Genomic DNA, 27,498 nt, shown 5'->3' with positions numbered 1-27,498 from the left:
AAAAACGGTACGGTAATTAATGTTGTTGATGTAGGAAAACAAAACAGGGGTAAACCTGGTATATTTAAAAAAATTAAAGTCAAACTTTTCTTATTAGAAGTTGACTAGGGGGTTTACAGAGATATTAAGTGTTAACAGGGGGTTTTGAAATAGTTTAATAAAGATTGGAGGTTTTGAATTAATGTATATCAAAATAGGGTGTTTTTAATAGTTTACATCTCTTTAAATATCCTCCTTTGTGAGAAGAATAGATAAGCCAATTCTATTATTCCTTTGACTCTAAAATATTACCACAAATACCCCATAGTCAAACTTCTTTTAAAATATATCAAAATGATCAATACAAGACTTGTTAAAAGAAAATGAAAGATGGAACTTCAGCTTCTTTAAGCAATTCAAACTTCAATGGGGACTATTTCTGATTGAAAAAGCTGATAGAAATTTTCTGAAGCTTGACAATCTGAGCTTGACACAGTAAGGATTTGGAATCCCTCTGCAGCCTCTGCATTTCCTTCCTTACTTTATTCAATCTATCAAGCAGTTGATTCCCTGAATTATTAGACACACTTACATGATAAGCAGGAGGAAATCAATGGAAGTCCTTATCATGCTTCTCTTTGTTTTCTGTTTGTCATCAAGCTTTGTACTCTCTGCAGCACTAGACACTATAAGTGCTACTGAATCACTTAAAGATGGCAAGACCATAGTTTCAGCTGGAGGCAGCTTCGAGCTAGGATTCTTTAGCCCGGGGCATTCCAAAAATCGGTACTTAGGCATATCGTACAAGAAGATAGCTACTGGGACAGTGGTGTGGGTTGCCAACAGAGATATTCCTCTTAATGATTCATCTGGAGTTTTGAAGCTTTCTGACCAGGGAACACTTGTCCTCATAAATGATGCTAACAGCACAATTTGGTCTTCCAATTCACCAAAATCAGAAACCAACCCAATTGCACAGATTTTGGATACAGGAAATCTAGTTGTGAGAGATGGCGAAAACCCGGAAAGTTTCCTGTGGCAGAGTTTTGATTATCCAGGCAATACAATTCTGCCAGGCATGAAGTATGGAGTGAACTTGGTAACAGGCCTGAACCGGTTCCTGGCATCATGGAAGAGTGATGATGATCCTTCGGAAGGGGAATATACCAATAAGCTTGAGGTGAATGGAGTACCACAATTTTTTCTAAAGAAAGGTTCAGATGTGCTATTCAGGTCTGGACCATGGAATGGTCTCAGGTTTAGTGGTATGCCTAATTTGAAACCAAATCCAATATATACATATGAGTTTGTATTCAACGAGGAGGAAATATATTACTATTATCAACTCATTAACAGCTCAGTTTCTACAAGGCTTACATTGAATCCCTATGGAAACCTTCAGCGCTTCACATGGATTGACAGAACCCAGGACTGGAGCCTTTACTTGACAGCACAAATTGATGACTGTGATAGGTTTGCATTATGTGGTGCATATGGTAGCTGCAACATTAACAACTCCCCTGCTTGTGGATGTTTGAAAGGCTTTGTGCCAACGTCCCCCAAAGACTGGGAAATGGCGGATTGGTCACATGGCTGTGTACGAAAGACTCCATTGGATTGCCGGGATGGAGAGGGTTTTCTAAAATATTCTCACATTAAATTGCCGGATACACAGCTTTCCTGGTATAACAAGACCATGAACCTCAAAGAATGTGAGCAGGTATGCTTGAAGAACTGCAATTGCACAGCTTATGCTAATCTGGATATCAGAGGAGGAGGAAGTGGCTGCATACACTGGCTTGGAGAACTGATTGATATTAGAGAATACTCTGATGCTGGGCAAGACATATGCATAAGGATGGCTGCCTCTGAGATTGGTATGGAATTATTTACATTTTAAGCACAGAAAATTTGTGTCTCATACAAGTTCAAATGAGTCTTACAGCCACTTAAATTTATGCATGTGGAAGGCTATGACCATATCTGAGTCCACTAACAATATTCATCTGGCAAGATGCTAAATTGGACCATAACATTCCATTGTGATAATTCTAATTGCTTTATACTCGAAATGGCAGCGACATACAAAAGCTCGAAGGGAAAGACACGAGTTAAGATCATAGTTCTACCTGTACTAGCTGTAGGAGTGGCTCTTCTAGGCCTAAGCTTGATATTACATTTAAACAAGAAGAAGAAGAAGCAGATTAAGAGAGAAGGTAACTTATTTAAAATTGTGATTGGTCAATAACAATGTTTGAGGGAATGACTTGTGCAAATGTTTGAACTCCCGTTGAAGAGCTTGTTCTAGCCATAACTGAGACTCCTCCATAAGCTCAGGACTCAGTCTAAACATGAGAACGCAGAACTCCATCTGATTGAGAGCCCCATCACCGTCAAAATCACCTTCCTCTACCATGGACCGTAGATCATCATCACTCAGGTCCTGCAAGCCCAGCAGAGCAGAGTTCCTCTTGAGGCTCTCAAAGGTGATGACCCCCTTGTTAGAATCCATCAACAAATTGAACCCATTACAGAGCTCGCCTATTAGACCGTCCCCACCAAGCTTGCTGGCCATGGTGGGCAGCAAATCTTGGAAATTGGATTGTGGGTTTTGCTGATGAGAAGCCATTGGCAAATTTGGGAGAGAGAGATGAGAGGAGAGGAGAGAGAGAGAGCCCAAAGGGAGAATCAGATGAAGAAATTCAGAGTATGTTGTTGGGGAAAGAGAGATGTGGAAGAGTATATAAAGGAAGATGTGAGATGGGTTTTCCAAGAAAGAGAGGCCATGGAAGACAACTCAGGTACAGGTAAGGAGGGAAGGTCTGTCTGTTTTGCTGAAGCTGCCATTGGGTTTCTGAGAAGGTCATGAGGGATTGAGGGGTAGAATTGTCAAACTCGTGGAAGGAAATGATGGGTGATGGTCTTGGACGTGGAGAATATTGGTCAAGCGAAAGGTGCTTAGGGGTAAATGTGTCATTTGGGAGGAAGGTGCCTTTTTCATTTTCTTTCTTTGTTTGGAAAAAGGTGAGTTCCATCCCCTTTCTCACGTAGTGTGGAAGTCTGTGACCAGGCACGTAGCCACCTTTTTGCCTAAAACTAAGAACCAATTGCGAATAAGTGGGGCCGGGATTAGTATATAGTCATACTGTTAAAGTAGTAGCATTTAACTTTGCTAGCTCATTGGGTAAGACCAAGAAATCCATGGTATAATACCAATGTTGATGGAGCCAATCCACCTTTATTGGGGTAAAGCCCCGGCAGATTCTAAGAATTTTACTTGGTAGGGGCAATTTTACTTGGTAGGGCCCGTAGGGGTGAGACAAAGAAATTTCAAATAGCCACGTGGGCTGTATTAACGCTTGCCTTTTAAAAAATTAAACTAGCCTCTTTAAATCATTTTATCAAATAAATTCTCCCTTATTCTTAAAAAACAAAATAAAAAACTAAGGAATATACACTTAAAGCCTATGAGATGAAGATTAATTTCATGAATTGACCCCTTTGCTCCTTACTTCGCAACTTTGCAGGGGAAGCTATGGTAGTAGAGCTGATACCATACTTGACACGAGACTATAATACGACTTAAACCTCACACAACCTCACACAAAATAGTAAGTTTGAGTAGACCATTACTTAATACCAACTCAAATGTAAACATTACTTTAATTATGCAAATAATTAATAAGTCCTCACACAATATAATTACAGTTATAGGCAAACCATGTACACCCCCAACCATGGTGCCCCATGGCCATAACTGTATTCTGCTACTGCTTTTGAGTAGATGACATTTTACCGTGCCTCTAACAGTGTTTCACTCATCTCATTTATTGAATGTGATTCATACTTGCTTGATGAAGAATGATCAGCTTCAAGTGTGTGTGGGTTCCTTTCAGTAAAGAAACCAGGTTGCTTGGGCGCAGGCAATGAACCCTCACCACCCAACATTAGCACCACAGATGCCATGTTTGGTCTATCTTCTGCTTGCATTTGCACACATAACAGAGCTATATGAATGCATCGTGACACTTCTGCTAGAGCACAGGAACCATCCAACACCTTATCCATCACTTCCAATGGTCTTCCTTCAGTCCATAGCGTCCATGCCTGAAATTTAATCAATGAAATTTGTATCTAGGTTAGATTCCATTCTGATTTTCCCACATCTATATGTAAAGACCTCCCATCTTCAAATAATTACAGAACAATCTTGCTGTATTGTAGTAAACTAGGACTAGTCATTCATTAAGCTTACATGTCCTAGAAGGTTAAGCTGGTGGTCTGAATGACAAAATCCTCTGTTCTTCTTCCCACTCACTATCTCCAGCATCATCACACCAAAGCTATAAACATCGGATTTGATTGAGAAGAGTCCATCAACCATGTACTCCGGAGATATATAACCACTGCAAGATGAAATTGCAAATACAAGTTCACAAAGAACATAAAATAAAGAATGTACGAAATGAAACGAGTTCAAAGATACTTACTATGTTCCGACCACTCTATTAGTATTTTCCTCAGTTTGATCTCCCCCGAATGCTCTAGCCGTACCAAAATCAGATATTTTTGGGTTCATATCTTTATCTAGTAAAACGTTGCTGGTTTTAAGATCCCTATGGATGATCCTCAGTCTAGAATCTTGATGAAGATAAAGAAGTCCTCGAGCAATTCCACCAAAAATGTTGATGCGTTGGTCCCAACCAAGCAATTTACTCCTTGTGTCATCTAGCAAGTTATAAAAGTAAGTCCAATCTACACTTAAATCTAGAACAAAAATTCCAAAATGAATTATGACAACTAAGACTTGAGAGGTGAGTGCAGGTTGATCGATAGAGGTTCAAACCAAATATGAAGTAGTCCAAGCTTTTGTTGGGCATGTATTCATAAATTAACATTTTTTCATCTCCTTCAGTGCAGCAACCCAGAAGCTGTACAAGATTTCTATGTTGGAGTTTAGCAATCAATATTACTTCATTCATGAATTCTTTAACTCCTTGCCCAGAACATTTTGAAAGCCTTTTCACTGCTATATCTTTCCCTTCTATCAATATGCCCTATAAATTAAAGTAGAAACCATCATTTGAATAAGTTGAAAGATATATATTGTGAAAGGAAAGACACATTCTAATCACACTATATATTTTGTAACCTTGTACACTGGTCCAAAACCACCCTCTCCCAGCATGTTATTGTTTGAGAAGTTATCAGTGGCTCTAGATATGGTGGCCAAATCAAAGTTTATCAACTCTGTGTCTTCGTTTCCACCTTCCATGTCGAACTTCTTTACACGTCTGTTTTTCATTTTTCCTGACAGTAGAAGAATGATTGGGAGTCATTAACAATAGGTTCATACATGATCAACAAATCAGGTTATTAATTAGTTTCTACCTTGTGCTTTTAATTTCTTCCGTATGTAGAAAACCAATCCTAGTATTAGTATTCCCATGACTAGCAGCCCAAAGCTGACTGTGATTGCCACTCGCTTCTTCACCCCAGAGTGCTTGTTTGTCTTAATGTCACCTGAAAGATAAGAAGTAGATTCAGTGAGCATAAATATAATATATGCCCTGTTACTTTTCGCAAAAAGAACAAAACTTGAACAAGAAGGAACTAAAAGAAGTACCCAATTCTGAGGAAGCCATCCGTACAAATAGGTCTTGCCCGTCAGAGTCGAATTCTTTTATATCAATGAGATCACCAAACCAGAGCAAACAGCCAGTTCCTTCTCCCCTAATATCCATATTTGCACACGCAGTGCAGGTGCAGTTTTTCAAACACAATTTCTTACAATCCTCAAGGGACATAGTAGGATCGGTCCAAGACGAAGATGTGTCCGGCAATTTCAACCTTGTGAACTGCCGAAATCCATCTTCATTACTACAAGCAAATGGAGTAGTACTTGCGTGAACACAGCCGGCAGACCTGTTTTTCAAACTCGAGTCTCTTGGTACAAAACCGTGTAAGCAAGCACATAGAGGAGAATCAACTTTGCAGACAGAGAATGCACCGCACGAAGCATAAGTGTCACACCGATCTGCTGGAACCGAGTACATAACATTGTTGCTAGCACTGTTGTTCTTAGTAGTCCAAAAGAAGCGCTGCAAATCACCTGACCGGTTCAGCACCAGTCTCGAATGAAGGTTGTTCAGGAGCTCAAATTTGTAATAGACCTCATTCTTGTCCAACACAAAGTCGATTTTGAAGTTTCCCTGAGATCTAAGATGAGGACTCCCTGTGAAAGCAAGGCCATTCCAGGACCCCAACCTAAACTGTGTCAGGGGACCTTTCCTAAGGACTGGTTGGGGGTACCCATTTGGGTCTATGGAAAATGAAAATTGGCCTAGAGCAGGGTCCCCTGCATCTTTCCAAGAACACAAAACCCTGTTTAGGCCAGTTTCCAAGTTCCTTCCAAGCTTCATTCCCGGTAGCATGGTGTCGCTCGGATAGTCGAAGCTCTGCCAGAGAGAATCGACCCCATTTCCATCTTTCACGATAAGATTGCCCGAGTCTAACAGCTGAGCAAGTGGGTTGCTTATGGTTCTTGAAGATGAACTACTGTTGGATGACCACACAGTCGTACTATTTGTGCCACTGAGAAGCACAAGAACTCCTTTTTCAGTAATATTCAGAGCTCCAGAGTGATCAGTGAGTGGGGTTCCTCTGTTTCCCACCCATACAACTGTCTGAGGAGATATTTCATGGTACCATATTCCAAAGTATCGACGAATACTCTTCGAATTAGTAGGGCTAAAGAAGCCTAATTCGAAGCTTCCTCCGGTGGAAACTAGAGTCTCTCCATCTCTGATTGACTCACTTGGAGTGATGAGGTCTTTTGCAGTGGAGGTACTTAGAATGGAGAACATAAATGATGAGAAGACAGACACAGAGAGCACTGTAAAGGTTTTCATAGCTCTTCCTCTTTGCTCTGAATAACTAGTAGAAACCAAGTTTACTATCATGCGTGCATGCCCAAGGTTGGAGACTTGCATTATATGCAAATGGCAGCTGCCATCAACTGTTAGACAAATACAAAATGATAGGTTTTTTACAGAGGAACAAGGCAATTAATATGGTCATCAAAGTAGGCTCGAGCTGACAGTTGTTGAAGTTAGGTGTTTCCGTACCAAAATGTTAAGAACTAAAAACAGCAGGCCAGTGGATGGTACCAATAATGCTTACGTGATTCTATTTCATAAGAAACATCCGAATTGTATAAGGAATTGAAATGAGGTGTTCCTGTCAAATATCTAGGCGAAATTCATAAAGGCGATTGAGGAGACTCCAAAACAGAAGTTAAAGTCATTGCATGGGGATAAAGCCAGATTTTTGTTGTACAAGCTCTTTCATTAGATGGGTCGCACCTATCTCAACTTGCATATCAAGGTTAAGGTGGTGATCTGGTGTGTTGGGATCAGTGTCGGATCTGACGTGGTGCAGTGCAACCGCACAGAGCCTACCATAGTAAAGGGCCTCATATTTTGGAGCAATATTATATAGATTTTTTTTCTGTCAAAAATCAAAATGTTATATAGGCTTTATTGTTTATTAAACTCTAAATAGGAAAACAACTCAGAAGTTAAAGTCATTGCATGGGGATAAAGCCAGATTTTTGTTGTACAAGCTCTTTCATTAGATGGGTCGCACCTATCTCAACTTGCATATCAAGGTTAAGGTGGTGATCTGGTGTGTTGGGATCAGTGTCGGATCTGACGTGGTGCAGTGCAACCGCACATAGCCTACCATAGTAAAGGGCCTCATATTTTGGAGCAATATTATATAGATTTTTTTTCTGTCAAAAATCAAAATGTTATATATGTTGTAAAAGTATGTAGAAATTAGGATTTGTAGAAAAGAGGAGGCAGAGAGAATATGATCAGTCTATTTCATTCATGTTATAAATATCCTTATATAGAGGTAGGGTTTACTAGGTTTTAAATATTTACTAGTATACCCCTACCACTAATTACAGGAATAGCCACTTAATTATAACAATATATTTACAACACTCATCCTTGGATATTCCATGTCATTAGTGTTGTCTCTGCTATGCGCTTCTAAGTTGCCTCGTTAAAACCTTGCCAAGTAATAAAAACCATGTGGGAACAAAAACAACCCTGGTCGAAGGAAAAAGAGTGCAACGCGCGTGAGTGTGGTCGCATCAGGACCTCGAAAATAGGTGAAGTCATATCTTCTGGATCATGAGCAGATAGTATGTCTATGGGAGCGGGGTGCATTAGAGTTGCTACACCAAAACCTTGCCCGGTAAACCCAATGGGAAAAACCCGTGGTCGAAGGGAAAAGATGAGCAAATGCATATATATCAGATCAACACATCTTCAGGATGTATGAGTAGGGTGACCATGCCAAGATGTGCCTCATTAAAACCTTGCCAGGTAACAAAACCCAGTGGGACAAAATAACCCTGGACGAAGGACAAAAGAGTACACGATGGTCAAGCGAGTATGCTTCGGGATACTCCCCCTGATGTCGACTCCCCCTGAAGACTACATACTAGGTAAATCAGCCAATCTACGCAACCCAATACCTCGAACATGCATCAAGAACGTGGACTTTGACAGTGACTTGGTAAAGAGGTCTGCATGGTTGTCTTGAGATCGGATCTGCTTGACTTCAATCATCTGATGCTCTTGTTGCTGTTGACTGAAGAAGAACTTCGGTACAATATGCTTGGTGTTGTCTCCTTTGATGAAATCTGTCTTCATCTGCTGGATGCAAGCGGCATTATCCTCATAGATAATCGTTGATTCATCAGTGGTAGAATTCAGCCCACACGTAGTTCGAACATGCTTGGAAACTGCTCTTAGCCATATACATTCACGAACTGCTTCGTGAAGGGCTAGAATCTCAGCATGATTCGAAGAGGTAGCAACAAAGGTCTGTTTCGTAGACCTCCAAGATATTGTTGTATTCTCAATGGTAAAGACATAACCAGTTTGAGAACGTGCCTTATGCGGGACTGATAGATACCCTGCGTCAGCATATCCAAAAGGCGGGCATCATTCCGAGGATCGAGGGGGTTCGATCCATTCCTTGATGCGTAGCTAGGGATAGAATAAGCCCATATCCGTCGTACCTTTAAGGTAGCGGAAAAAGTCTTTTATGCCATTCCAGTGGCGGCGTGTTGGCGCAGAGCTATATCTAGCTAACAAGTTCACAGCGAATGAGATGTCCGGTCTAGTACATTGAGACAAGTACAATAATGCGCCTATTGCACTTAGATATGGGACTTCTGGTGCCAATATCTCTTCGTTATCATCTGCGGGACGAAACGGATCTTTCTTAGGATCTAGACTACGGACGATCATGGGCGTGCTAGAAGGTTTCGCTTTATCCTCATTAAAGCGCCTTAACATCTTCTGGATGTAATTCGATTGATGGACCAAAATTCCATCTGCACGGTGCTCGAGCTCCAGGCCGAGACAGAAGTTCGTTCTCCCAAGATCTTTCATCTCGAATTCCAATTTCAGGTGTTTAGCGGTTTCCTTGATCTCTCCAGGAGTACCAATTAGATTCATGTCATCAACATAAACAGCTACAATAGCGAAACCAGAACTTGTTTTCTTAATAAACACGCAAGGGCATAGATCATTATTCACATATCTCATCCCGATCAAATACTCACTTAGACGGTTATACCACCTCCGTTCGGATTGTTTCAATCCATAAAGTAAACGCCTCAAACTAATGGAGAGCGTGTTCCGTGGTCTGGAACTATTTGCATCGGGTGTCTTAAGTCCTTCGGGAACTTTCATATATATCTCTGTATCAAGATCCCCATAGAGATAAGCAGTGACCACATCCATAAGCTACATACTCAGTTTTTCGGAAACTACCAAACTGATAAGGTAGTGGAACGTTATGACGTCCATTACGGGGGACTACTCTTCCTCGTAATCAATCCCAGGGCGTTGAGAAAATCCTTGCGCTACTAGACGAGCCTTGTATCTCACAATCTCGTTTTTCTCATTACGCTTCCTTACAAATACCCATTTAAATTCTACAGGTTTAACATGGGGAAGGTATAGGAACGACAGGCCCAAACACCTTTCTCTTTGTCAAGGAATCTAATTCGACCTGGATTGCTTCTTTCCATTTTGGCCAGTCGTCTCGACGTTGACATTCATCAACGAAGTGAAGTTCGATGTCATCGCTAGTTATGATTTCGGTAGCTACCGCGAATACAAATATATCATCGATGATAATCTCTTTTCGATTCCAGAGCTCACTTAAGCATGCATAATTTATAGAGATCTCTATGTTCTCGGGAGTGGGTTCTAACGTTGGAGCGTCCCCCAACGCCGTCTCTTCTGGGACGGACCCATAATCCGGAACTATTTCGTGAGATGGATCGATTGAGATCGCGATGTCAAGGGGACTCATTTGTGCCAAATGTATCCTCTTCCGGGGATAAGAGTCCATCGAACCTAGTGGTCAACCTCACTTCTGGGCAGGGACATATGACTAGTTAGCCACTATTGTTGTACCTCGTCCATCTGGGACGACACGTCCTCCTAGGACGACACGTTCTTCGGGGACGGGTATCCTTGCAGGCACATTTGCAGCAGGTATATGTGATCTCGTCACTTTAGCTAGATCAGAGAATGCGTCTGGCATATTATGAGTTATACTCTGTAGATCTAGAATTCTCCGCACTTCACTATCACATTGTGCGGTTCGGGGATCGAGATGAGACATAGTGGGGACATTCCACGTCAATTCAAGTCGTTCTTCAGGAACGGTGACGTTCTTATCTCCCCCTAACGGCGGGAAGACTGTCTCATCAAAGTGACAATCCGCAAATCTAGCGGTAAAGAGATCGCCTGTCAAGGGCTCTAAAAAGCGTATAATGGATGAGGATTCATAATCGATATATATGCCCATCGTTCGTTGATGACCCATTTTGGTACGTTGTAGCGGCGCAACTGGCACGTAAACTGCATACCCAAATACGCGTAAGTACGAAACGTCAGGTTCGTACCCAGTCACCAGCTGTAACGCGGAGTAAGGTTGGGTAGCAGTGGGCCTCAACCGGACCAACATGGCTGCATGCAAGATTGCATAGCCCCACGCAGAAATTGGAAGCTTGGTGCGCATAACCAAGGTTCGTGCGATCATTTGTAATCTTTTAATGAACGCTTCTGCGAGACCATTCTGGGTGTGAACATGGGGAACTCGATGTTCAACATTAATCCCAAGGGGCATGCAATAATCATCGAAAGTTTTCGATGTAAACTCTCCGGCATTATCAAATCTTCTGGACTTTATAGGATAATCCGTGTGGTGAACCTTCTGGGCGAGAAGTTTAGCAAAAGCAGCGCTTCTTGTGGACAATAGTGTAACATGTGATCACTTTGTCGATGCATCAACCAAAACCATGAAATATTTAAATGGTCCGCATGGTGGTTGGATAAGTCCACAAATATTCCCTTGTATCCTTTGCAAGAAAATGGTGGAGTCTTTACTAGTCTTTGCATATGATGGTCTAGTATTCAACTTTCTGAGCGAGCAAGTTTGGCATGGTGTGTCACTAAACACAATATCCTTATTAGTAAGGGGATGCCCGTGTGATGAATTGAGGATACGGCGCATCATACTTTGACCTGGGTATCCCAACCGGTCATGCCATAGAAAGAAACTGCTCGAATTGGTTAACTTCTGGTTAACTATGTGATTTGCCTCAATCGATCTAATGGTGGTCATGTAAAGACCGCTCGATAGACATTTCAATTTCTCCAATGTACGCTTCTGGCCATACAAATTGGAGGTTATGCAAAGATATTCCACTCCATTTTCCTCAGTGGTTTCAACGTGATAACCGTTGGCTCGAATATCCTTATAACTCAACAACGTTCTTCTGGAACTTGGAGTCATGGCCCTCTATCAGGTTGGATTAGCCTGATATGGTTGTCACAGAGGTATGAGTAAGCAATAAGTTTGAAAAATACTTCCGATCTTGAAGTATGGTGTGCGTAGTAGCACTGTCTGCCAGACAACAAAGTTCCCCACTAAACATGCTTATTCATAAATTTAATTCAATAGATCACATGTATGAAAATAACTTGATTGAATTAAATAATATTCGAGCATAACCAAATTTCCAAAACAAATAATCCAAATCATAAATCACCAAAATAATCCGAATAAGAAAAACATTATTCAGAAAATAAATACGGCACAAGCGCCGATCATATCCATGTCATCGAATTTCTAATCCTCGAAGTGTCCAGTAGCAGTCTGGAAATCAGTGACCTCTAAGGTGGTATCCATAGGAAATGATCCATCAACGAGATTGGTCTCTTGAGTTCCGCGACTGGCGTGATACTCATTTACAGCTTGCGCTGATGCACGGCAGGTGCGGGACCAGTGATCAGTTCCTCCACATCGGTAACAGATATCATTCTGATTCTGATTCTGGTGGCGACGGGCCGGACCAGTGTTCCTCTCATTTCGAGTTCTTGGGGCCGAGGGACCGTGGTTCCTACCACGTTGGCCTCGGTCATACAGGTCATTCAGGTCATTCCTCTGAGAACCTTTCCTTCCATATCTCGGGCGGTCAGACTTTGTGCCCTTTCCATGACCTCGGTATCCTCTTTCGCGGTTTGAATCGCGATAAGCAACAGCGTTTGCTTCAGGCAATGGTGCTGCTTTAGTACCGACAGGTCAGGCTTGATCATTTCTCATTAATAAGTTGTTGTTCTTTTCAGCGAGCAACAGAGTGGTGATCAATGCCGAGAACTTGGTAAAATTCCTCTCCCTGTATTGTTGCTGCAGGACCAAACAGGAGGCAGGGAAGGTGGAGAAAGTCTTTTCCAATAGGTCAGCTTCGGTGAGCTCCTCCCCACAAAATTTGAGGAGCGACCGGATCCGGCAGATCTCCGAATTATACTCATTCACGGATTTGAAATCCTGGAAACGAATGTTCTGCCAATCATGTCTTGCTTCAGGCAAGAAAATGGTCTTTTGATGGTCAAACCGCTCTTCCAGAGCAACCCAAAGAGCTCGTGGATCCTCTTCAGCGAGGTACTCAACTTGGAGTGCTTCCTCCATATGCTTCCTAATGAAGATCATGGCACTTGCCTTAAGAGATTCTGCGACAACATTGTCTGCATTGATTGTCGATCTCATCTTCTTGGCAGTCAAATGAAGCTTAACATCTTGAGTCAACTTTAGATAGTTTCTTCCGGAAACTTCCAAAGCGACGAAATCAAGCTTGTTGAGATTTGACATTCTTTGGTTGAAAGGAACAAATAATCATGATTAGTGCTTCGAGCAATAATATCCATAAACAATAAATAAGAACTTCAAGTTCTATAAGATGGTATAGACATGTAAAATCTACTGGTTTTATCATGTATGGTGAATTTATGAAGGAAACTTCAGGTTCCTTATATGGCATTATTGAAGCTATAGGTTCAATATTTATGTATGAACTACTAGTTCATTAATTACCTGCAATTTCTACACATATATTCTAGTGCAAAAATTTAAACAAGTAAAATATTCATATACCCAAGTAGAACAGAAAAATATCCCAAAATTATTTGAATAAAAGTTTATGGCATTTAGAGTATATATATTAAACGGTTTGCATACTAACAATAAACTATCAGCAGCACAGTGGTTAAGGTGCACTCTTGGTACCCAAGAGGTCCTGGGTTCAAATCCCAGGCATGACAAGAATTAACATCTCCTTTTTACAAAGTTTCAGGAGGCTTGCCATGTGTCAGCGTGAGAGTGGCGCATGCGTGGCGCTGACGTGGCAGCTTGGTGGCGCATGCGTGGAGCTGACGTGGCAGTTTGGTGGCTGTCTGCGTGGCGTCCATGTGGCAGCTGACGTGGCAGCGGCATGGTGGGCCTGCTGGGCTGCCTGCGTGGCAGGCCTGCTGGGCTGGCAGCATGGGAGTGGGCCTGCTGGGCCTGCGAGGCGCTGCTGGCCTGGTGGGCTGCTGCTGGGCCTGCGTGGGCAGCAAGGCTGCTGGGCTGCGCTGCAGCAAGAGTGGGCTGCGATGCTGCTGGGCTGCCTGGCCTGGGTTGCACGGGCCTGCTGGGCTGGGCCGCGCTGCACTGCTGGGCTGCGCTGCTGAGCTGCAGCAAGGCCTGCTGGGCTGCAAGGCAGCAGCAAGGCTGGCTGCTCGATAAGGGGCCTGCTGCGCGAGGCTACTGCGAGGGGAGGGACTGCTGCTGGCAGCGAAGGGTTGCTGCAGGCAGCGCAGGGCAGCAAGGCTGCTGGCAGCGAGGCGCGGCTGCTGGCCACGCACGGGGTGGTTTTCCGATCACCCAAAAATTATTCCTCTTTTTATTTTAATCATTCAATCCAAGAAGACATGTATAAAATATGTAAACCCAAATAAATCAATCACATAAATCTAGGGTTCATGCTTCATGGGGATTTTTCAATCAATCAAGGTTAAATAACCATGAACATAAAATTATTTTATAAAACCTACTTGGTTGAAGAACAAATTGAATGATGATCCTCTTTCGTTTAGCGATCCACAATCCAAAGAGCTTCTCGTGCTGATAACGTGTTGTAAAAGTATGTAGAAATTAGGGTTTGTAGAAAAGAGGAGGCAGAGAGAATATGATCAGTCTATTTCATTCATGTTATAAATATCCTTATATAGAGGTAGGGTTTACTAGGTTTTAAATATTTACTAGTATACCCCTACCACTAATTACAGGAATAGCCACTTAATTATAACAATATATTTACAACAATATAGGCTTTATTGTTTATTAAACTCTAAATAGGAAAACAACTTGTTGAATATTTTTCTTATGGCTTGTCACTTGTGTCTTCAACTGGCATGTTAAAACTTAAAAGCTATCAAATCCCTACAAAATGGAATGGCATATAAGTAGCCATATAATTAAGATACAGATTAAAGAAAGGAAAAACATTGGGCTTTAATAAATCACTTTCTAAGTTTTATATTTGGCCATGAGAAATATAATTTTACTCTTCATTTTGAATTAGGATTTTTTTTTGTTTTTTATTTAGATGTATTGGTATGTTAATTCAATGCTTTTCTTTGATATTGTTAGAGTGAACAAAAGCGAAAAATTTTCAAAAATGATTTAAACTTTGACCTCTGTATCAATTGAGACTATGAACTATGAGTTGTACTAATTTGCCTCATTAACTTTACTTTCTATGTCAATATGCCACTTTCGTCAACCCGGTTTGTAAATTTCGTCCAAAAGTGATCACATGTCACACATGTAATCACTTTTTTAGGGATAAATTCATCATTTTACTTATAATATAAGAACATAGAAGTCGAACCACTTCACGTATATAACCCTTTTTTGGACGAAAAATGTAATTGAACTAACGGAATGGGCAAATTGGCTTCAAAATTAAAGTTCATAGGACATATTGATATAACTCATAATACGCATCATGAATTGACATATGAGTCAAAGTTTAAGTCATTTTTGAAAACTTTTCCTTTAACAAAATTATGTTTTAACTCTGTATTCTTGACTTCAAACATAGCACAGGGCCTGTAAATCTTAGGAATGGACCCTGGTTGAGATTACATGATTCGATGCAAACCATGACTGAGATGGAGATTAGTGCCACATCGGATAGAAGACACAACAATTTACAACAAAGAAAATGTATTATTCACTATTAACTTTTTTTTTATTTTTGGGTCGAAATTCACTATTAACTGTACCTAGTTTTTTTAAAGATAAAACTCCACACATGTATAAATGTATTCACGGATAAGAGCCTATCAATCACATATCCTGGTGACATATAACTGCAGTTTTAGGATCAGGTTTAGACTTGCATATAACTGCAAAATTGAATTGATAAGGCAAGAGAACAGTACCCTATAATATAATATGCTGCTCGATCATGTCGTGCTAATTTATCTAGTCTAGTCTGTTTATGGTCAGCTTGCTTGGTTTGCATTTCTGATTTTTCTTTCCTTCCTTTTCCAGTTAATTTATGTGTTGGCTTACATATATCGATAGATTAGTGAAGTCGTCGCCTAGGTGGAGGAGGATTTGCAGTTAACATCAAATTCTTGGGAGCCCTGAAAGTCTTGCAATTAAAAATTTATTTTCCATCATATGACATATGCATCATATATTGATTAACAAAGAATTAAACAAGAACATCCGTTCAAAGTGCCACTCGCGTTGTAATAAGAATTATAATGACCGAGTCACCATTGAACAAGTCCTGGTGAGAAAAATAACAAGTAACATGCAGTTTCCATATTCCCCTGGTCAAATTGTACTTTAATTGGAACAAGCCTTCTGCTAACCGCGTCAAATCAAAACAAATTGGTTCTCTACATATACTTTTTTGACAGCTTCTTTTTCTGTTATTTCTGAACCAAATTGAACTTCCTGTGGCCTAATCTGAGCTTCCAGCTATATAGGCACATATGCAGTAGACAACTGAGAGACTATATGTGAAAACAAATGACCAACTTGCAGATAATTTAACAAGCAAAGTTTTCAATTCTACCCTTTCCAAGCTAACGTGTAGGGAGTAATTAGTAGCTGACTTATAGGATGTGATTAGCTGTATCTAGCTGCATCGTTAGTTTCCTTTTCTGTCATACCCTATGTACTCTTTAAATATCCTCCTTTGTGAGAAGAATAGATAAGCCAATTCTATAATTCCTTTGACTCTAACATATTACCACAAATACCCCATAGTCAAACTTCTTTTAAAATATATCAAAATGATCGATACAAGACTTGTTAAAAGAAAATGAAAGATGGAACTTCAGCTTCTTTAAGCAATTCAAACTTCAATGGGGACTATTTCTGATTGAAAAAGCTGATAGAAATTTTCTGAAGCTTGACAATCTGAGCTTGACACATAAGGACTTGGAATCCCTCTGCAGCCTCTGCATTTCCTTCCTTACTTTATTCAATCTATCAAGCAGTTGATTCCCTGAATTATTAGACACACTTACATGATAAGCAGGAGGAAATCAATGGAAGTCCTTATCATGCTTCTCTTTGTTTTCTGTTTGTCATCAAGCTTTGTACTCTCTGCAGCACTAGACACTGTAAGTGCTACTGAATCACTTAAAGATGGCAAGACCATAGTTTCAGCTGGAGGCAGCTTCGAGCTAGGATTCTTTAGCCCGGGGCATTCCAAAAATCGGTACTTAGGCATATGGTACAAGAAGATAGCTACTGGGACAGTGGTGTGGGTTGCCAACAGAGATATTCCTCTTAATGATTCATCTGGAGTTTTGAAGCTTTCTGACCAGGGAACACTTGTCCTCATAAATGATGCTAACAGCACAATTTGGTCTTCCGATTCACCAAAATCAGAAACCAACCCAATTGCACAGATTTTGGATACAGGAAATCTAGTTGTGAGAGATGGCGAAAACCCGGAAAGTTTCCTGTGGCAGAGTTTTGATTATCCAGGCAATACAATTCTGCCAGGCATGAAGTATGGAGTGAACTTGGTAACAGGCCTGAACCGGTTCCTGGCATCATGGAAGAGTGATGATGATCCTTCGGAAGGGGAATATACCAATAAGCTTGAGGTGAATGGAGTACCACAATTTTTTCTAAAGAAAGGTTCAGATGTGCTATTCAGGTCTGGACCATGGAATGGTCTCAGGTTTAGTGGTATGCCTAATTTGAAACCAAATCCAATATATACATATGAGTTTGTATTCAACGAGGAGGAAATATATTACTATTATCAACTCATTAACAGCTCAGTTTCTACAAGGCTTACATTGAATCCCTATGGAAACCTTCAGCGCTTCACATGGATTGACAGAACCCAGGACTGGAGCCTTTACTTGACAGCACAAATTGATGACTGTGATAGGTTTGCATTATGTGGTGCATATGGTAGCTGCAACATTAACAACTCCCCTGCTTGTGGATGTTTGAAAGGCTTTGTGCCAACGTCCCCCAAAGACTGGGAAATGGCGGATTGGTCACATGGCTGTGTACGAAAGACTCCATTGGATTGCCGGGATGGAGAGGGTTTTCTAAAATATTCTCACATTAAATTGCCGGATACACAGCTTTCCTGGTATAACAAGACCATGAACCTCAAAGAATGTGAGCAGGTATGCTTGAAGAACTGCAATTGCACAGCTTATGCTAATCTGGATATCAGAGGAGGAGGAAGTGGCTGCATACACTGGCTTGGAGAACTGATTGATATTAGAGAATACTCTGATGCTGGGCAAGACATATGCATAAGGATGGCTGCCTCTGAGATTGGTATGGAATTATTTACATTTTAAGCACAGAAAATTTGTGTCTCATACAAGTTCAAATGAGTCTTACAGCCACTTAAATTTATGCATGTGGAAGGCTATGACCATATCTGAGTCCACTAACAATATTCATCTGGCAAGATGCTAAATTGGACCATAACATTCCATTGTGATAATTCTAATTGCTTTATACTCGAAATGGCAGCGACATACAAAAGCTCGAAGGGAAAGACACGAGTTAAGATCATAGTTCTACCTGTACTAGCTGTAGGAGTGGCTCTTCTATGCCTAAGCTTGATATTACATTTAAACAAGAAGAAGAAGAAGCAGATTAAGAGAGAAGGTAACTTATTTAAAAAAGTACAGATACCAAATTTAATCACTGCAGAACTTTAGTAAGAACAAATCACTGCAATACAACTGCATCTTTTAACCCATGCTGTTATTATTGGTAGAAAATTTCTGTTTCTTTTAGTATGTGTTCTTTATAGTGAATGGGAGTATTAGATGAAATGCTATTCTAGCCTCCACACTGCAATGGACACATCAATTGGGAGTAATAATGACAATGACGGGATGAATACCCTGTCAGTGAGTACCATTTGGTGAACTAGGGATAATCCACCTTGTGAAGTATAGCAGGATGGGTGAACTCACTATTCTTAAGTGGATATGTTCTTTTTATAATTCTTGGATAATTCATATTTAATTGTAGGAAATATGGTGCGTAATCCGGAGCAAGACTACACTGACAAACACCAAGATGAAGATCTAGAGCTACCATTATTTGGTTTTAATACGATAGCAGATGCTACCAATAACTTTTCATTTCAAAATAAGCTTGGACAGGGTGGTTTTGGTCCCGTTTATAAGGTATAACATGGTAATGAGCTCCTTAGATATGGTTGGGGTAATCCAATTTACCAGTTTCAAGAACTGTAGTTGGTATTTATGCACATAATTCAGTCCCTAGTTTACCTGATAACTTCATTAAGTATAATACCATTCATCATTCTGAGTTTATAGCAGCATCGTTATAGACGAACAGTTTTCTTCCATAAATTTGATTCCAATGTCTCAATTTGTTCTATAGAAATTTGACTCAGTATGATCCTCTGCATATGTACATACAGATAATATAGGAACTGTGTTCTTCTTTAGCAGTATGAAACAAAACTGAGTATGCGACATTTCACAAACTATATGTTTCAACTATCTACAAAGATAGACTGGTAACAGTAAACCTTTTCTGCAAAAGATCACTCATGTTTTCATAAGATAAAATAAAACAGAAACATAAAGAGATAGATGCATACATATGCATTCAAGCATGATATTATTTTTAGCAGGACAGTTGTGATTAATGAAATTAGTAACCTTCAGGGAAAGTTAAAAGAGGGACAAGAAATAGCCGTGAAAAGGCTTTCAAAAAGTTCAAGACAAGGGATTGACGAGTTCCAGAACGAAGTATTATGCATTTCCAAACTTCAGCATCGCAACCTTGTGAAGCTTCTGGGATGTTCCATTCAAGACGAAGAAAGGCTTTTGATGTACGAATACATGCCCAACAAAAGCTTAGACTTCTTCATTTTTGGTTTGGCTCTTTCCATTCCTTTTTCTTTTTCCTTCATAAGCTTAAACTAACTGATTGGTGTATTACCAGCTAGTATTTTCTACAGTTGTTTTGGAAAATTATCTTTCAAAAAAACCATCCAGATTTTCTGACATTATTGTTGCAAACTCCACCAAAGAACTCACTTGCACAAGAAAGTCCATGACTTCATTATTGGTGAAATTTGCATGCATATATACAGTGTCATTGCTCATTAGCCACAGCATACATTAACTTGACTGAAAAACTTGGGCAGATGAAAAGCGCAGTGTAATTCTGGATTGGCCTAAGCGCTTCCACATTATCAATGGGATAGCTAGAGGGTTACTTTATCTTCATCAAGATTCCAGACTAAGGATAATCCATCGTGATCTGAAAGCTAGCAATGTCTTACTAGATTACGAAATGAATCCAAAAATTTCCGATTTTGGCATGGCAAGAAGTTTTGGAGGAGATGAAACAGAAGCAAATACAAATAGAGTGGTTGGAACATTGTAAGGACCATATACATCTTGCAGTTTACTGCAGTTCAATTGACAACAAGTTCCTGAATTTACTAACTGATTTTTGCAGTGGTTACATGTCTCCAGAGTATGCTATTGATGGGCTCTTCTCAGTGAAATCTGATGTTTTTAGCTTTGGTGTTGTGGTACTTGAGATAGTGAGTGGAAAGAAAAACAGAGGATTTTCTCACCCAGACCACAAGCTTAACCTTCTTGGACATGTAAGTCTTGCATCAAACAAATTTACTTCATCCCCATAACATTGACTATAATGAAGTAATTTAATAATTCAGGCGTGGAGGCTCTACAAAGAAGAAAAACCATTGGAACTGATGGATAAAACTGTAATGAACGATACAAGCAATATGTCTGAGGTGTTGCGATCAGTCCATGTGGCTCTATTATGTGTGCAAAAGAGTCCAGAAGAAAGGCCTAGCATGTCAACTGTGGTTCTGATGCTTAGTAGTGATATTACACTGCCACAGCCTAAAGAACCAGGCTTTTTCACTGAAAGGTATCTGTTAGATATGGATTCCTCATCAAGCAAGCGTGGAAGTTCTTCAACCAACAGACTATCCATTACATTGCCAGAGGCTCGATAAAGTTCATTTCATACTCGAAATATGTGAGTTTATAAAATTTCAAAACAAGATATGGATATACCAAACCCTCATATTCTTTCTACAATTTGTCAGCTAGAAAAACTTGTGCTTATATCAAACCTCAAACTTCTGCCAAATTGTCAACTTTATTTGGATACCAAGAAAACATGAAAGAGTCTGAGAACCCTTATTGGTGTGACTGCTCAGCTTTAGTAGTTTGGGATATACTTACAGCAGTCAAAACACAAGAGAAGGTAAAAATTATATGAAAGATGGCAGACAACTAGAAGAACTTTCAGCACAGGTGCTAAGGAGTCAGAGAAAAAAAAAAAGAACAAAAAGCCACAATTATTAGAGGTAAAATGATCCAAATATGGTGAAAATCACCGGATCCTGAGAGAACTGCAATAGTTTATACAATCTGTTACAAGAGTGGCAATCAAGCCACCCAGTAGACCAGTAGTGTTCTACAAGAAAATGAAGTATTCAGCAAATATGAAATTGCTTTCACTAGAGCAACTGTTAGAACTTATAAGTGGAACATTGTTTTTTCATAAACCTAGTAAACAAATGAATGGAAGGGGTCGGGCTGTTCATTTGGGAGCCCACCATGAGTTCAAGCCCATCAGTTGAACATATCCCATACCTAGTCTCTATAAGATTTTATGGCTTTTTTAAAATGCTGATTTCTCATGAGGGAGACATCAATCTGTTATGAACTGGCACTAACTACTTTTTCTTGACTCCATGGTTTTTCAATTTTTGTGGAGATTGGGTTGGTGTTATAAAATAAATGCTGATTGGATTGGCTGTTTGCTATTCATCCTTTAGTGTCTATTACATGAAGAAACACCTTGAACAGATACCTGTCTGTTATGAACTGGCACCAAATAATTGGTCCAATCTCTTGATTTTATGGCTTTTTTAATGCTGGTTAGGTTGGCAGTATTGAAACAAATAATGCAGATTGGATTGGCTGTTGCCTAATCTCTTTAGCTGGAAATGTGCCAAGTAGAAACTTTTTGCCACCAGATATCTAGTGCGCAGATGCAGAGTATAATGACATTGTCTCAATTGAAACAGAATACTGTGCATATCTTTCATTGTTTGTGACAACGTCTCAACAGTCAACACTTTAGATTATCATCAATCCAATTTTCCAAGCTAGAAAGAAACATGTCGAGAATGACTGGAGTTTCATACATGAGAAGGTAGCTCGTGGATCACTAGGAAGTGGTAGTCATCAAGTATGTTCCAGTTAATCACCAACTCCAAGTTGCTGATATATCCACCAAGAAATAGCATCTTCTGCTCATATTTTGTTTTCCACATGAAACTTTAAATTTCTTGAAAACATTACAAACATCAGAATTTTGCTTAAAAAGATAAATTCAGAGCTTCCTACTGAAATTTAAAATTAAAATATTAAAATACATATAGGCACCACTGGAGAGAGCATCAAATTCCATAAAACTTCAGCAGGAACAAAGGCATATAATTATATGATAGAGCTTACATGTATATGATGGCTGTATATTGCACTGGAAACAATAATTTTAGCTTTGGAAATAAAATAAAGTGTAAGGTATTTCTATATCACCTATTTTTGAGTCAAAACTTACATTTTACTATTCTCAATTACCTCCAATCACCTTTCTGTGTCTGTTTGCATGCATAAGCAATTAAGCATCAGCATCCATCTCAAAATGCGTGAATCCGAAGTATGAGTTCCGATCTAATTTTTGAATGTGCATCCACTCAAGGTCCTCCATGAGTCAATTATCTACCTTCCACTGCTGTAAGAGTAATTGTGTTTCCTGTGCTGCTCCTTCCTTCACTTCTTAACGTATCAATGTCCGTGGAACTTCTTTCAGTGAAGAAACCAGGCTCCTTTGGTTGAGGCAATGTTGCTCCCTCGTTGCCTAACATGAAAACCACTGATGACATTTCTGGTCTGTCTTTAGGCAGCTTTTGGACGCATAATAGACCCACTTGAATGCATCTTAACACCTCAAACTCAACATATGAGTCCTCCAAGCATAAATCTATTAGTTCCATACCCTTGTTTTTGTTCCCCAGTAGCCATGCCTGGAACAATCATATGCCTTTAGTCATACTCATGTACAACTAGAGGTTCATAATTAGCAGACACACATAAGCATATCATATAATACTTACATGTCCTAGAAGACTGTGATGGTGATCTGGATGATGAAACCCTCTGTTTCTTCTGCCACTCACTATCTCTAACAAAAGAACTCCAAAACTGAAGACATCGGACTTCACTGAAAACTTCCCATCAATTGCATACTCAGGAGACATATATCCACTGCATGTACACAACACAATTTAAATACTTGGTCATAGCTGGAAATGAAGGCATTCATGATTTTGTTAGTGTGACTTACTATGTGCCAATTACTCGTTTTGTTTTTGCTTCAGTTTGATTGTGTCCAAAAATCCTTGCTATCCCAAAATCCGATATTTTGGGGTTCAGCTCATCATCAAGTAAGATGTTGCTATTCTTAAGATCCCTATGAATGATTCTTACTCTGGAGTCTTGGTGGAGATAGAGAAGTCCCCGTGCAATTCCCATGATAATGTCGAATCGTTTTTGCCAATTTAGCAACGCCTTCCTATTTTGATCTGCACAAGTCATCCATCACAAGAATGTTGGTTCAGTTTTCCTCATTTGTAGCATAAACAGAGTCCTATATGGCTCTGTTTAATTCAATTAATTGCACTGAAAATCAGTAAAAATATTGTAGTTTACATAATTAATCCAAAAGATAAAGGATAGAATCTTAGACCGAAAATAAAGAAGTTCAAGCTTTTGTTGGGCATGTACTCATAGATGAGAATCCTTTCTTCTCCTTCAATACAGCAGCCCAAAAGTTTAACAAGATTCCTGTGTTGAAGATTGGCTATCATTGTAACTTCATTCTTAAACTCTATAAGACCTTGCCCAGAATCTTTTGAGAGTCTCTTTACTGCTATTAGTTCTTCTTGATTTAGGCTGGCCTGAAAATTTAGTATGTATATTAGCTTAACTTCGTAGACAATAAGGTCAACTATCAATTTCTTACATACCTTGTAAACTGGACCAAAACCTCCCTCTCCTAATTTGTTTCTGCTGGAGAAGTTATTGGTGGCGGTTGCAATTGTACCAAAATCAAACAATGGCAACTCCAGATCCTCCGTACTGGCTCTTGAACCTGTAAAATGAAAAACATAAATAAATAAATAAATGGGGGACAAGGCAATCATATAAAAGTAATGTAAATGCATGAATTTAGTCTTAAGTTATGCATCTTGCAAACTTAGTTAAGAATGAAAAACAATGGAAGTACAAACAGACTTCAAAGACAATGTCTTTGTCAATGCATAAGATTTCCTTGAGCATATACAGGTCTGCTAGAAAGGCCACTGTACATGTGCATGAACTGATACTCTTATAATTCTTTCAGAGCACAATATATACATGCCTCTTTGTCAGTAATTTCAAGCTAGGTGAATATTCATGCTTACCCCTTTTCTTTCTTCTGTACTTCAGAATTAAACACCAGCATGACAAACCAAGGAAAAGAAACACAGAAACTGCTGATATGACCGAGATGAGTACTACTCTGTTATCCTTCTGACTGGTGTCTGGTATGGTATCACCTAAAGATCATGTAATAGATAACATTGAGAATTTAAATCACAGATTGAACTATTCTGATTTCCTTAGAAAATCACGCATTGCTTTCTTCTGGTCTGGTGTGTTTCCAGTTATTCTATTGTCATTGCAGCAGCTTGCATGCATTTAAGCATGTCTAAATTGAAGCATAAAAAAGAACAAAATTTTGACCTTTTGAATTTGATCCTTGCAACATACTATTTGAAAGCAATAAATCATTGTAATTAACAAAATTAGTTTCTTTCTTTGAAAGAAAAAAGGGATAAAATGGGACTGCACAACCTAACTATATATTCCTAGAGGATGTGTTAAGACCTTGTGTGCAGCAGCATGCATGTATTTGGTACAAAAATTCACTTACCTAGTTCTGAAGCTGGCATCCGGATATGTATTTGGCCATTATCTTGAGTGATCTCTCTTATATCAATCAGCTCGCCAAACCACATCAGACAGACACTGCCTCCACTGCTATTATTTGCATTAGCATAAGCTACACAAGAACAATTCTTCAAGCACTCCCCCTCACATTCCTCTGCGCGCATGCTGTCTTTCACCCAAAACTCCAACAGGTCTGGCAATTTCACATTTCGAATTTCCAGAAACCTTTCACCCTTGTGGCAATCCAGTGCTGTCTTCCTCTTGCACCCATTTGTCCCATTAAGCACCTCCCATTCTTTTGGTGATTTCGGAACAAACCCCTGCAAGCACTCACAAATTGGTGCTTTGGAAATTTTGCAAATGCCATTCGGCCCACACTCTCCATAATTATCACACCGATCATTTGGTATAGTATACATAGCAGCCCATTCAGTGCTTCCTTCATTCAGCACTAGCCGTTGCAGCAAACCCGACTCAGTCAGTTGTAATCTTGTCATAAAAGAATTAGCAGTAGCCTCATACGTATAATATAACTCATTGGTATTATACACAAATTCTGTTTTCACAAACATTTCATGGCCAGAACTAGGACTAGGAATACCAGTCAATCGAAGACCATTCCAATGGCCAGTTCGGAACTTTTTCTTCGACCCTTTGGCAAGAACAAGCTGAGGCAGCGGAAGCTTTTCAATCCCATAGGTATATTCTCCAAGAGACGGGTCACTAGCATTTTTCCATGAACTCAAGAATCGGTTGAGGTCCGTTCTCAAGGGCCACCCAAGCTTCATGTTTGGTAACAGAGTGTTTGATGGGGAATTGAAACTTTCCCATATATAGCTTTCTGAAGCTGTTGTTGCCCTGTCTCTAACAACAAGATTTCCAGTCTCCAAAAGCTGTGCAACAGGATCTTCTGCAACTCTGGAAGAACTGGAGGACCAAATAGTATTATTCATTTGGTCTAAAAGGACCAGACTGCCATTTTTGGATAATGTCAAGGCTGCTCCAGATGAATTTGAAAGTGGGTTTTTTCTGTTGGCAACCCATACAACAGTATCTGAAAAGTTCTTGTACCATATTCCTAAATACCAGGCCTTAGAATTGCCAGCGGGAAAGAGTCCTAATTCAAAGCTTTGGCCGGAAGAAACCAGGGTATCAGAGCCGATGATGAATTGTGATGGAGATATGGTATCAGCTGCAGTGGTCAAATTCATGACTATAAATTGGAGCAGAGAGGCAGTGACGAGAAAACGAAGGCCCTTCATCTGAGTTCTTTGCTAGGAAATGGGAAGGTCACCAGTAATTCAGACTTTTTGTATGGACTTAGCAGCCACTTTTGACTTTTACAACTAGAGAGTAACTCTATTCCATGATTACAAATTTTGGGCATGAGTGTTCTTTTTGAGGAGAAACAGTGAAGAGTTTTATTCAAGGAGAGTCTGAATACACTGTTTCAGTAAGCCATTCAGGCATTACATCTGTCCAAAAATGGACACCAACATGAGAAAGAGCAAAGTGAGCAAGTTTGTGCGCCGCCCAGTTGCTCTCACGCCGTCGGAATTGGCAGTTGCCATCTTCAAAAGAAGCCAGCAGTTGCTTGATTTCGTCAACAAGAACACCATTGACTGCCATGCAGTGAGAAGAATCCAGAATGTCGTTGACCACCTCAGCCGCGTCCATCTCCAGCACAATCTTGGACAGTCCTAGGTCCATAGCCAAAGTGATCCCCATAATGGCAGCTAAGAGCTCAATGGTGCGAGGAGAGTAAGACCCTCGGACCTGTTTGGAAGCCATTAAAAGGATCCCTCCATTACTATCTCGAAGAATTGCCCCGAGACCCCGAATTCGGCTTTTCGCAGAACCTCCGCCATCCACATTGATTTTAACATAGCCCGTCTCTGGCTGTTCCCATTCAGGGGGCCCCAGTTGCATGGTGGCCGGGCGTGGGGGGGGGAACACTTGCGGCCAAGAAATCCGCAGCATACATAGCCAATCTACTATAAGAGCATGAGGCAGTTTCTGTAACGCCATTATGCACCAGTTCATTTCGCAGATTCCAAATACCCCAGCAAAGAAAACCAAACACTATTAGTTCCGAGGAAGATAGCACCCCCAGTGCAAATTGGACAAAATCAGTTACAGTGCCGCCCATAGGCCAACCAACCACTTCCCCGAAAGTGGAGTGACGCCAGATTTCCTTGGCGGCATTGCATTCCCAGATTGCATGGAGTGTCGTCTCCGGTTTCTTCCAGCACCGCGGGCAGTGAGGTTGGGGGGCGATGTTTTTCTGGAAAAGGAGAGCAAGGCAAGGGATAATGTTTTTGCAGCAGCGCCATAAAAACAATTTGATCTTCCCAGGGGCATTAATTTTCCAGATTTTTCGCCAGAAAGTCTGTTGCGAAGCATTGGAGGAGCAAGAGGCAGCTCTTCTGGTATCTATTCTTGCAAGCGCAACCCAATATGCACTTTTTACATTGTATATTCCATTTCGGGTGTA

General features: G+C 40.2%; 3 protein-coding genes and 2 pseudogenes across 7 annotated transcripts; 2 read left to right on the top strand and 3 right to left on the bottom strand.

The window, feature by feature from the left end:
• Positions 1-413: 413 nt before the first annotated feature.
• On the top strand, positions 414-1,992 carry LOC147298147 (G-type lectin S-receptor-like serine/threonine-protein kinase At4g27290 pseudogene; annotated as a pseudogene).
• Positions 1,993-2,121: 129 nt separating this feature from the next.
• Positions 2,122-2,710, bottom strand: LOC147298146 (calcium-binding protein KRP1 pseudogene; annotated as a pseudogene).
• A 988-nt stretch (positions 2,711-3,698) lies between these two features.
• On the bottom strand, positions 3,699-6,890 carry LOC147298145 (G-type lectin S-receptor-like serine/threonine-protein kinase At4g27290). Of its 4 annotated transcripts, none has more exons than XM_086228685.1 (7): positions 5,594-6,890; positions 5,371-5,502; positions 5,132-5,289; positions 4,826-5,036; positions 4,470-4,707; positions 4,235-4,385; positions 3,699-4,086 (listed from the first exon to the last, which is right to left on the bottom strand). In XM_086228685.1, exons 1-7 carry the CDS (start codon positions 6,888-6,890, stop codon positions 3,772-3,774), a joined length of 2,502 nt encoding a protein of 833 aa, XP_086084811.1. In that variant the 3' UTR covers positions 3,699-3,771. The 4 variants fall into 4 exon arrangements, with proteins under 4 accessions (XP_086084811.1, XP_086084813.1, XP_086084812.1 ...); XM_086228687.1 differs by having other exon boundaries at positions 5,132-5,247; XM_086228686.1 differs by having other exon boundaries at positions 5,371-5,511; positions 5,606-6,890.
• A 10,080-nt stretch (positions 6,891-16,970) lies between these two features.
• LOC147298144 (G-type lectin S-receptor-like serine/threonine-protein kinase At4g27290) lies at positions 16,971-21,061 on the top strand. The gene is made up of 7 exons (XM_086228688.1): positions 16,971-18,234; positions 18,436-18,573; positions 18,946-19,103; positions 19,614-19,824; positions 20,099-20,336; positions 20,416-20,566; positions 20,639-21,061. Exons 1-7 carry the CDS (start codon positions 16,971-16,973, stop codon positions 20,945-20,947), a joined length of 2,469 nt encoding a protein of 822 aa, XP_086084814.1. The 3' UTR covers positions 20,948-21,061.
• A 1,360-nt stretch (positions 21,062-22,421) lies between these two features.
• Positions 22,422-26,332, bottom strand: LOC147298143 (G-type lectin S-receptor-like serine/threonine-protein kinase At4g27290). 2 transcript variants are annotated; one of them, XM_086228689.1, is made up of 7 exons: positions 24,988-26,332; positions 24,476-24,610; positions 24,038-24,162; positions 23,758-23,968; positions 23,356-23,593; positions 23,126-23,276; positions 22,422-23,035 (listed from the first exon to the last, which is right to left on the bottom strand). In XM_086228689.1, the coding sequence occupies exons 1-7, from the start codon at positions 26,264-26,266 to the stop codon at positions 22,727-22,729; spliced, it is 2,448 nt and encodes an 815-aa protein (XP_086084815.1). In that variant the 5' UTR covers positions 26,267-26,332; the 3' UTR covers positions 22,422-22,726. The 2 variants fall into 2 exon arrangements, with proteins under 2 accessions (XP_086084815.1, XP_086084816.1); XM_086228690.1 differs by lacking the exon at positions 24,476-24,610.
• Positions 26,333-27,498: the final 1,166 nt, after the last annotated feature.

The sequence above is a fragment of the Dryas octopetala genome, chromosome 1, assembly GCF_963921425.1.
Source record: "Dryas octopetala chromosome 1, drDryOcto1.1, whole genome shotgun sequence".
NCBI classification, from domain to species: Eukaryota; Viridiplantae; Streptophyta; class Magnoliopsida; order Rosales; family Rosaceae; genus Dryas; species Dryas octopetala.
The sequence above is the reverse complement of the archived record's forward strand: the minus strand, read 5'-3'. Positions and strand labels throughout refer to the sequence as shown.